We start from the raw sequence: 10,592 nt of genomic DNA, 5'->3' as shown, positions 1-10,592 counted from the left end.
AGACTGGGAGTCCTAAGGCCTGGCTTCTGGCCAAGGTTCAAGCACGAATTTCTTCCTGTGATCCCGGACAAGCTGTTTCCTTTCTCTGGACCTCGGCCGCCTCACTTGGAAACGGGCTGAGAATCCGGGCCCCCCTGCACCGAGCTGGAATGAGGGAGAGATGAGGAAAACCTGGAAAATGGGGCTTAATTCCGACCCTGCCCATAAATACAACAGACATTATTCCGGAAGGCTGATTGCGGGTGGTTTGGGGTGGGGGCACCAGCAAACGCTAGCCCTTCGGCGGGGTAGCTCAGGACATCTGGAACGGCGGGCGAGCCGGTAGCTCCCAAGCACGTGCCATCCCTCCCTGCGCCCCGCCCCCGCCCTCATCTCCAGCTCCCTGATTGGACGGCTGAAGGAAAGGGGGCGTGGCATTCGCTATACCCGCTGATTGGCTGTGGGGAAGGGCTTCCGAGATTCAGTCTGGAAGATGGCGGAGTTCCTGGGCAAGCGGCCCCGGCCTCAGGTGTGCTGCTTGGGTCGGCTGGGCTTGGAGGGGCCTCACGGCCTGGGGACGTAGCGCCTCCGAGAGGCGGCTCGCACCACAAGGGGTGGTCTGGCGGGTTTGCTCCCTTGGGGCTGTCGGTGTAGGCACGTGCGGCCTGCCCGCGGTGGCGGGGCACTGTGAGGGAGCGGGGGGGGGGCGCTTCGGAGGCGGGGTCGGGCCGGGGCCGCGCTCGGGCCTGACCGGGTTCCGGGCTCAGCTCGTAGCGAGGCCCGAGTCCGGGCGTGGAACGGCCCGTATAGTGTGTGGCATGAAAGCGGTTTTTGTTTTGCTTCCTTTCCAGGGAGAAGCACGAAAAACCGAGTGGCGGAAACTGAAGAAAGAGAGTAAGAATTTGGGGGCAGGAGTAATTTAGAGTGATGAGTTTTAATTAATTTAAATTTGATTAAATTTATTTAACTAATTAAATTTAATTAATGCTTTTGATTAGTTCCAGTCATAGTATCTCTCCTCATCTCTCTCTTGGCATCCTGTAGCATGTCAGAACTCAGGAGAAACCTTAAAGACATCTTAGTCGTAAACTGCATTTTACAGAAGAGAAAACCGAGATTCGGGCAAGGGAAGTTTCCCAGCAGATTACGATGGTTTTCCCAAACTGCTTCTGGGCAGCAGGCCTTTTCGTGGTCTTTGACATTTATTGTTTTTTAATTTTTATTTTTATTAATATTGATGGGTTTTATTTATGGATTTATTTATAGTCATTTTTATTGCTACCTTTTGGTTTTGATTTACCTTCTGTTCCACTATTTCCCCTTTCCCTTCCCTTCCTTCCCTTAAGAACCAGCCTTTGTAACAAAGAAAAAAGGCAGTTGAGCAAAACTAACCAACATAATCAGGTCTGATAATGTATTACACTCTTAGCCTCCCACTTCTTCAATAGATGGAGAGGAAAAACATTTACTAAGAGCTCAGTCTGTGCCAGGCAGTGGGCATAACAAGTAAGAAAAAGGACCCTCAAGAAGCTTCAATCTAATTGGGAAAAACTGTACTGATACATTGGATAGAAAAGTCAACTGGGAGGAGTACTTAGTGTCGATTAGATTACTATTTCAGTGTTAAGAAAAGAAGATGGGCAGAGTATGCTTCAAGATGCCCTGGGACCAGGACATGATTACAGGCTAAAACTGTGTCTAGGTGGCTTATGATAAATGCTCATCAATCAGAAACCCAGGCCCTTGGGGCCAGAGTTCAAAGTGGAAGTTGGAATATAGCCACAGGAAGATAGCCATCTTATGACTCCAGGATAGTAGCCATCTGAGAAATCTGTGTAGATATATATCTGTATAAAAATATCTGTTCTTCAAGGAAACTGTTTGGTTCTGCACACATATATTGTATCTAGGATATACTACGACATATTCAACATATATAGGACTGTTTGCCATCTAGGGGAGGGGGTGGAGGGAGAGAGGGGAAAAATCAGAACAGAAGTGAGTGCAAGGTATAATGTTGTAAAAAATTACTCTGGCATGGGTTCTGTCAATAAAAAGTTATTATAATAAAAATTAATTAATTAATTAAAAAAAGAAATATCCATTCTTAAAGCCCAGGAAGAAAAAAATGGGAATGGAGTGAAGTTAACTTTATAGAATACCTGACTTTTTGTTTTGTTTTGTTTTGTTTTCCATCTACTATAAGATGGATTAAGTAGCTGAATATTTAAGAAAATTCACTAATGAATAAATTGGATTTTTTTTTAATTTTATAATTTCAAAAAATCCTAAGCATTAGACAACCTGGTATTTGCTTAAGGAATCTCATACGGCTCTGTCTGTTAGGTTTATTTTTTTTATTTATTTAATAGCCTTTTATTTACAGGATATATACATGGGTAACTTTACAGCATTAACAATTGCCAAACCTCTTGTTCCAATTTTTCACCTCTTACCTTCCCCCCACCCCCTCCCCTAGATGGCAGGATGACCAGTAGATGTTAAATATATTAAAATATAAATTAGATACACAATAAGTATACCTGACCAAAACGTTATTTTGCTGTAGAAAAAGAATCAGACTCTGAAATATTGTACAATTAGCTTGTGAAGGAAATCAAAAATGCAGGTGTGCATAAATATAGGGATTGGGAATTCAATGTAATGGTTTTTAGTCATCTCCCAGAGTTCTTTTTCTGGGCATTGTCTGTTAGGTTTAACAAAACCATTTGGGGTTTTTTTTTTTTTTTTTTAAATGTGCTAAAGGTTTCAGTGATCAATATTTTTAGGTATCCTTTATTCTTTTACATTTTGCCAGCATTTTGTTTTTAAGCAATTTTAAATCTGATAGTCACTATGTCAGAGTGGAAAAACTACTGGACTGGCAAGTCTCCATATTTGAGTTTGTGTCAAAAATGTACTAGCCATGTAATAATGGAAAAGTCTATGAATCTTTCAGAGTTCCAGTTTCCTCATCTGTTAAACAAAGATAATTGTGCTTAAGCCTTCCATCTCAAAACCAAAAGATAAAGCATTATATAAAAATAAATTTCTCTATTCCACAGAATTTGCATCATTTGGAACTTGCTGTTCAGTTTTCTACATTTCCCTCAGAATTTTCCCTTAGTCCCCTGCTTTCAAAAATGTTACCCTTAGGCCAGTGCTACACTGTCCCTACTCCAAACCCATCTGATCATCCCCATCCCCCATTTGAAGATCTTCCTTACAGGGAAAGAAGAGAAGAAGAAATGGAGGGAGCTGAAGATGATAAAAAAGTTGGAGAAGCAGCGAGCTCAGGAAGAGGCAGAGAAGCAGAAAGAGGAGGCTGAAGAAACACAACAGCAAGCAAAAGGTATCCCCCAAAAACCTTTCTCCAGGAAGGAATTGTGCCCCAGGAAGTCAGTCAGGGGCCTGGTCTTTAGTGCTATCGACTTTTTGTTGTCAGCGCTAGGCCTGTGGCCTGTATTGTCTTCTTCTGGGGATGTGGACAGGGTTGTTCAGTGATCACAAACGTGATGGGAGGAGCTAAGCATCCTCCCCACAGAATGCACCCCCCCCCCCCCCCCCCCCCCCCCAGCCCTTAAATTGAGTGGTCTCCAGGATTAGATTCCACCATTAGAAAATCATAGAAGCACCACCTGTCAGGATGCCAAAGGGACATGAGCATCTAGGCCAGTGCCTGCATTTTACCCCAGAGAAAACCAATACCAAGAGAGAGAAAAGTGGTTCATTGAGGTCACACAGCAAGTGAGTAGAGCCAGGAGTAGAACTTGGGGTTTTTGGGTTACTACATTAAGAAATTGTCCTTGCCTAAAAAGTTCTTGGAGGCATTTTCAGTGATTTACACCTTTCCAGTGGCATAGCAAACTGAATGTGACCCTCAGAAAAGAGATTTGGAGAAGGGGCCGGAGTGGGAAGAAGGCAGCCTTGGTACATGTGGCCCTAGAGCTTCCATGAGGGGATGATTCAAGAAATCTAGGTTTTCGGCCCCATTCAGAAACATTCACTGTGTCCCCTCTTTGGCTCCTCCAGGGCGAACGTACACCCTGAGTGTGGCCCTCCCTGGCTCCATCCTCAACAACGCGCAGTCTCTGGAGCTTCGGACCTATCTGGCTGGCCAGATCGCCCGGGCCTGTGCCATCTTCTGCGTGGATGAGATCGTGGTGTTTGATGAAGAGGGTGAAGATGTCAAGTAAGGAGCCATCTGGGGCAGGAAGGAAGGGGCAATGTTGAGAGAAGGGTAGGGGGAAGGTGGGCTTTGCCTGCTCAGCACATACAGCTGGGTGACAGGTCCTGGAATCCCAGAATGTTTCATGAAAATGGAAGGGTGATTGAGTGCTGTGTCCTGGGCAGAAAAGGCAAGGGATCTTCACTCTTTCTCTACTGTTCATGGAACCACCTGCTTTCAGAAGCATTTGGAGGAACTGAATATCTGAGTTAGCTAACCCTTTATTCCCTTCCAGGAGTGTTGAAGGAGAATTTGTTGGCATTGGCAAAAAAGGACAGGCTTCGGTACAACTTGCTCGAATTCTCCAGTACCTGGAGTGCCCACAGTAAGAAGAAATTTGTGCTGGGAGTGAGGGAGAGGAGGAAATAGGAGTGGAGGGTGGAAAGCCTCTCCCCAGGAATCTCTTTGCCCCCAGATTCTGCCTCTTGCTGGATGGGGGAAAGGTCCCAAACCCAGAATGAAAGGGGAAGGGGAGGATTGGAGAGCAGGCCCAGGAGGAGGGAAGGTGCTTAGGACTGGACTGGAGAGGAAATTCTCCCCCTGGGAATTTACTAGAGAACTGTATCCTAGGTACCTGAGAAAAGCCTTCTTCCCCAAACACCAGGATCTGCAATTTGCAGGTAAGAACTCATCTGTGTTTCCTTATCTTCTGGGTCATCACTCTTGCTCTTTAATCTCTCCCTGCCCCTGGGTCCTGGAGGTTATCCTGGAGTCATGTTCCTTCCCTTTTAAGAGAAAACTCCAACCCTGCACAAATCAGGTTCTTAGAACCTTAGTTTCCTCCACTGTAAAGTGAAGTATTTTCACAGACTTAGGAGTAAAGTGCTTTGCAAACCTTCAAGCTTTATATAAAATGCGAGATTATTATTAGGATCCAAATGACAGGTATAAGGTGGATTTACTAAAGGAAGATTGGAAATGTTCACTCTACATGTTTGATCTTGGGTATATCAAAGTCATGGGAGCAAATGCCATCTTCATTTGTTCAATGTGAAGCTCAGTTTCCACCTTGATTAAAATGTTCAACTTGGCCATCAGAGTTTTTCCCAGCTGTGGCAGTTTCTGGCATTTTCCCCAATCACATAACTCAAAAGTGACTAAGCAAGAACTAGAAGTCAGGTCTGATTCTCCCAGTTCCCAGGCCAGGGCCCTTTCCTCCATACTTCTCTGGGTTCTCTCTTGGTAGCCTATGGCCACCTTCAGTTCCTTTCTCTCCTTTCCTCAGGACTGCTGAATCCCCTAGACAGCCCTCACCATGTGCGGCAGGAGGAGGTTTTGGAGTACAGGGAAGGGATTGTGTTACACCGGCCTACCCGGCCTGGACGGGGTTCCTTTGTCAACTGTGGCATGAAAAAGGTACCTGGGGCTACCAAGCTTTCACTGGCTTAGCACAATGTCTTGCACATAGTAGGAGTTTAATAAATGTTTCTTGACTCCAGTAGGCAAGGCTCTCAGGGTGGGAATGGGGGAGATTGCTTGCTCAGGCCTAAACCCAGCCTCTTCTTCTATAGGAGGTGCAGATAGACAAGAACCTGGAACCTGGTCTGAGAGTCACTGTGCGGCTGGACCAGCAGCAGATCCCAGGTATCTTGACCCTCAGCCCCTCTCAAGGGACAGACAGACCCATAGGCCTTGAGAGGGCCTCCTTAGGATGCAGCTGACTCCCAGCTGAAAGCAGAACCTTCCTCCTTAAATTGTCTCTTGCAATTTGTCTGGATTTCTTTTGCTTCTGTTATATTTCACCAACATACTAGACATACGGGGTCCTCCCTGTTAGACTATAAGCTCAATTTGCCGGTGCCTAGTACATGATGGACATTTAATCATTGATTGTTGCTTTGTGTAATTATTCCTTTTCTATCCTTTTTTTTTCCCTTTTTTTCTATCTTTTTCTATCTTCTTCAGTAACTAGTCCTCTCTATATAGGAAGCCCTTAGCAAATGCTTATTGAATAAATTGACTCTGACTGGATGCCTTTCTTAGGGTTGGGTTTGCAGAAGCGGCCTATGGTTCACAGTGGGAGAGGTCCCACAGTCTCCTTTCTTTCTCTCCAGAGAGCAAGAGCCTCAAGGGACGAGTTGTATCAAGCCAGGAGCCCCGTACCCACGCTGGTCTCTACTGGGGCTACAGTGTCCGCCTGGCTTCCTGTCTCAGTGAGTATTTGATCCTCCCACCTCCAGGGCCCATCGGTTAATGTGCCTGACAAGCGCTGCCAAGTCTAGTCCTGGTTGTGCCCCTTGTCTTTGTGAGACCCAGGACAATTCATATCCTGACTTTGGGTCTCTATTTCCCCATTCGTAAAATTGGGGGAATGGGGTTGGAGGTGAACCGTTTGTACAGCAAAAGGAACACAGGACTGGAGTCAAGGCCAGATCTGAATCTGAATTTAGTTATTTACAAGCTGTTTGCGAGGGAAGTCAGCCTCCCTCTGTTGACCTGGGTTTCCTCATTTGTAGAATGAGAGGATTTGGCCAAGTCAGGGGTTCCTTTACCCAAGTTCCTCGGGTCCCTTGGCCATACTGGCAAAGCTTGTGGATTTCTTTTCAAAATAATGTTTGTTACAAAGGAAACCAGCTATATGAAATAGTTAAAATATATTTTTAAAAGTTCACAAATCTTAGATTAAGAACTCCTGGACTTATTCATTTATTTTAGTCATGTCCAGTTCTTCCTGACTCCAGTTGGAGTTTTCTTGGCAAAGACATTGGAGTGGTTCACCATTTTCTTCAGCTCATTTTACAGATGAGGAACTAAGGCAATAGGGTAAAGGAACTTGTCCAGAGTCACACAGCTAGTAAGTGTCTAAGACTCGATTTGAATTCAGGTCCAAAGACCTATCTATTTTGCAACCTAGCTGCCCTTCCAGCTCTAATATTTAGTGGTTGTAAGGTTTCTCTTTTTGGCACAGGATGGGTGTCACCTAGGAGTGGGTCTCAGAATTAGGTGTCCTTTTCAGAGTGGGAGGGAGAAGAGGTTGCCTGACTTGAATCTCCACTCTCAGCTAAGCTGCACTTTTCTGCCCAGGTGCGGTATTTGCCGAGGGTCCCTTTAAGGATGGCTATGACCTGACCATTGGAACCTCAGAGCGAGGAGAGGATCTGGCCTCGGTCCAGCTTCCCAACTTCAAGTGAGCTACCATCAAAGACAGAAGCACCAAGGGGTGGGCAGGAAACCAGGGGTCAGAGGAAGCGAGATGCTGAGGAGCCAGGAAATTGGCTGATGTCCCAGAACTCGAGTTACTTTTGTTCCTTTCTCTCCTATCCCTTCCCACTTAGTATGCAGAAAGTTTGAGTTATCTCCCTGCCAATTCTAACCATCATCATATGACCTCCAAAGCATGGACCCAGGAGTAAGACTGACAATAGTTGTCCATTGTCAGTTCCCTGCTGTGTGTCTGGCTCTGAGATAAGCCAGAAAACAGTCTCTGACAGGAAGGGTGGATGACAAAAGAGGGTGGAGGCCAGCTGCTCTGATACGTCCCAGTGTCTGGAGAACCCACAATTTATCTCTTTTGGTTTTTGTTTTTTAAAGACAACTTTGAACAACTTAAGAACTCTGATCAGTGTGCCTACTAACTACTTCGTTCTGACAAGTTTTTCCTTAAAAGCCAAAGTCTGGCTTGCTATAGTTTCCATAGGATCCTCTGGTTCTGTCCTCTAGGCCCAAAGTGAGCAGTCAGCTCTTCTTCCACCCAGCAGCCCTTCAGATAGCCAAGGGTTACATTGAACTTGTTTCCAGGAGGCTTCTCTTTGCCAGTGTTGAGGCTACACGTGAAGGCGGCTGTGGTCGTTTGTGTGCTTTAGAAATGGAGAAGGAATGCTTAAAGGGGCTTCCTGAAGGAGGGTGGTGTGTGAGCTGGGCTGTGAAGGCTGAGTAAGATTTGAATGGACATTGGAAGTGTTGTGAATACCCCACTTTGAGCACCCAATTTCACCCTCCCCTAACTCTGCTCATCTTCTTTCTCTCTCCTTCTAGCCATGCTATTGTGGTGTTTGGGGGTCTCCAGGGGTTGGAGGCCAGTGTTGAGGCCGATCCCAACCTAGAAGTCACAGATCCCAGTGTTCTCTTTGACTTCTATCTCAACACCTGCCCAGGACAAGGCAGCCGCACCATTCGTACTGAGGTAAGTGTCCTAGCGCCCTTTCTCTCAAGACTGCCACCTTCCCAGGACACCACTTCCTTTTCCACTGGCCAGGGCCAAACCCTGGACCTGTCCTGAAAACTCTTACTCCTGAAGGACTCCTCTTGCCTCCTTTTCTTCTGGACATATGGGCCCCTACTATGCAGCTCGGTGCTCTTCCAGAACTTTTGAGACTTCTAGCAGCAGCTTTTGCGGGGAGGGGAGAGGAGGGAACGGTTTGTTATTCTTATTACCGTGCCTTTCACTTCCCCAAGTGTGCTTTGCCCATCTGAAGCTGGTGGTGCCCTTGGCTGTAGATGGAAAGATGAAGTCATAGAATACTAAATATTAGGCTAAGAAGATCCTTTAGAAATGAATTAGTCTGACTCCATCATTTTACACAATTGGAAGTGTGACTAAAAAAGTTTAGATACAAACTAGATACCTTACAGAAAATGCTTCCTTCTGTGTGTGTGTGTGTAGGGGGAGTTAAGCCCCAAGACGATGAGATTGCCATCTCCTAAGCATACTATATACTTTGAGGGGAGTTGTGGGAATGATTCCTGTACCTGAGATCTGGGAACTTGGCTTCTCCCTATCAGCACTGCTGGATGGTTATTTCTACTCTTCTCTTACAGGAAGCTATCCTCATCTCCCTGGCTACCCTTCGACCTCCCATCATTGCTGCTGGGGCTCCCCGGCCTGACTGAAGGCGCCTCCAGACGCAGCACTGACTTTCTGGGTGTTAGCCGATCTGCTGGTGGAGACCTCCAGAAGCGATTTGCCGTTTGCAAGATGGATGAGGAGTGACCCCAAGCTTGGAACTAGTTCTTGGGAACCCAGCCTGACCCAGGGACAAGAGGGATCATAGACAATTGACCAATAAAGTGGGGTAGTGACCCTTCCTTTTCATAATTTGCTTTTACAAACCCTTGATATTCTGGTTTCATGCTGGGACTACCAAGAACGGCCCTTTATAAAACACCTTTGTAACAACAGCCATTATTAAGTGCCTGCTGTGTGCAGAGCACTGTGCCAGCTAGAACCTTCAGGTGGTCCTCATGCTCCTGTCTGTGAGGCACCGGCAGTGACTGTCCCCACCTAGCAGGGGACGAGGCAGCTTTCTGCATTGCTGCACTTGCCACCACATCCCACTGCCTATGGAGGCTGCAGAAATGCAGGAGGAAAATAATAGCTGCCAAAAGGAGCCCCACCAGACCCTGGTGGAGGAAATGGATGCACGCCCCCCCCCCCCCCCCCGGAACAGGGGTGGCAGCACAGGTGCATTTGTCCCGACTCTCCAAGCCCAACTATAGGGTGGCAGCACCAGGCCTTTTAGTTAGTTCCACTTGGTTGTCTTCTGGGAGAATTTCACATATTCTCCCCACCAAGCTCCCTGTTCCCGGGACCCTGAGGATGTTAGCGCCTGATTGCTGGGGGGGGGGGGAGGGGGAGACCTCTGCTCCCATCCCTGTCAATCATGCCCCCCCAGTCTGTCTTCCCCTCGTTTCTCAGATTTCCCCCCCCCCCCAACCAGGGCAGGCTTTCTTCAGTTAAAAGCCCTGGGAGGAGGCCCTAAATGTCAATCATTTGTGGGTTTTGGAAAGGCAAATTCTCCCAGATGTTGGAGACAGATCCCTTTAATCCCCCTTAAATTAAAGGGGATTAAAGGGAAGGGAGGATGCACTTCAGGAAAGATGCTGGATGAGGAAGTGAGGGACAGGAGCCAGAAGAAATCAGGCATACAAGGGACCAGAATTTTATGTTCTAAGATAAGGAAGCAGGATTTTTTAGACTAAGGGGAATGAATCAGGAAAGAATTAATGATGGAAACAAAGGGGCAAGGAATGGAAAGAGATGATTTTTGAGTGGGAGGGGAAAGATTAGCTTTAGGAAAATATATTTCAATGGATTTGTGATCTCCCCAGTGTCGGTACTCTTCCCTGGTGCAAGTTACAACCAAATCTGTGCCTTCCTCTTTGTCTTGGGCAATTCTTATCCATGCCCATGAGAGGTAGCATGATGTGGTAGACACATCACAAAACTTTGTCAGGAAACTCTGGATTTAAATCCCACCTTAGACACTTAAGTGTGTGACCCTGGATAACTGGGCAGAAATTCTGTGCCTCAGTTTACTTATGTGAAAAATGCGCAAGTATTGGACTTCCCTCAAAGATCCCTTCCAGCCTCAAATCTATGATCTTATGAGTAACCCATAAATGGCCCCTTTACAAAGTAAAATGCTGAGATACTGCCCCTAAAAAT

At 46.4% G+C, this 10,592-nt stretch overlaps 1 protein-coding gene across 2 annotated transcripts; it reads left to right on the top strand.

Annotated features, from left to right (window-relative positions):
- The first annotated feature begins 405 nt into the window (after nt 1-405).
- On the top strand, nt 406-9,242 carry SPOUT1 (SPOUT domain containing methyltransferase 1). Of its 2 annotated transcripts, none has more exons than XM_031954758.1 (12): nt 406-508; nt 831-873; nt 3,209-3,331; nt 4,012-4,171; nt 4,443-4,532; nt 4,778-4,827; nt 5,433-5,563; nt 5,719-5,791; nt 6,262-6,360; nt 7,232-7,334; nt 8,183-8,330; nt 8,966-9,242. In XM_031954758.1, exons 1-12 carry the CDS (start codon nt 473-475, stop codon nt 9,035-9,037), a joined length of 1,128 nt encoding a protein of 375 aa, XP_031810618.1. In that variant the 5' UTR covers nt 406-472; the 3' UTR covers nt 9,038-9,242. The 2 variants fall into 2 exon arrangements, with proteins under 2 accessions (XP_031810618.1, XP_031810620.1); XM_031954760.1 differs by having other exon boundaries at nt 419-508; nt 3,196-3,331.
- Nucleotides 9,243-10,592: the final 1,350 nt, after the last annotated feature.

This window comes from Sarcophilus harrisii, chromosome 2, assembly GCF_902635505.1.
Source record: "Sarcophilus harrisii chromosome 2, mSarHar1.11, whole genome shotgun sequence".
NCBI lineage: Eukaryota > Metazoa > Chordata > Mammalia > Dasyuromorphia > Dasyuridae > Sarcophilus > Sarcophilus harrisii.
The sequence above is the reverse complement of the archived record's forward strand: the minus strand, read 5'-3'. Positions and strand labels throughout refer to the sequence as shown.

Bases quoted from the DNA above. Each gene is read 5' to 3' on its own strand.
- SPOUT1 (XM_031954758.1), top strand. From the start codon at position 473: ATGGCGGAGTTCCTGGGCAAGCGGCCCCGGCCTCAG. The intron at 3,332-4,011 runs GTATCCCCCAAA...TGGCTCCTCCAG, and splicing joins AACACAACAGCAAGCAAAAG to GGCGAACGTACACCCTGAGT. The intron at 5,792-6,261 runs GTATCTTGACCC...CTTTCTCTCCAG, and splicing joins GGACCAGCAGCAGATCCCAG to AGAGCAAGAGCCTCAAGGGA.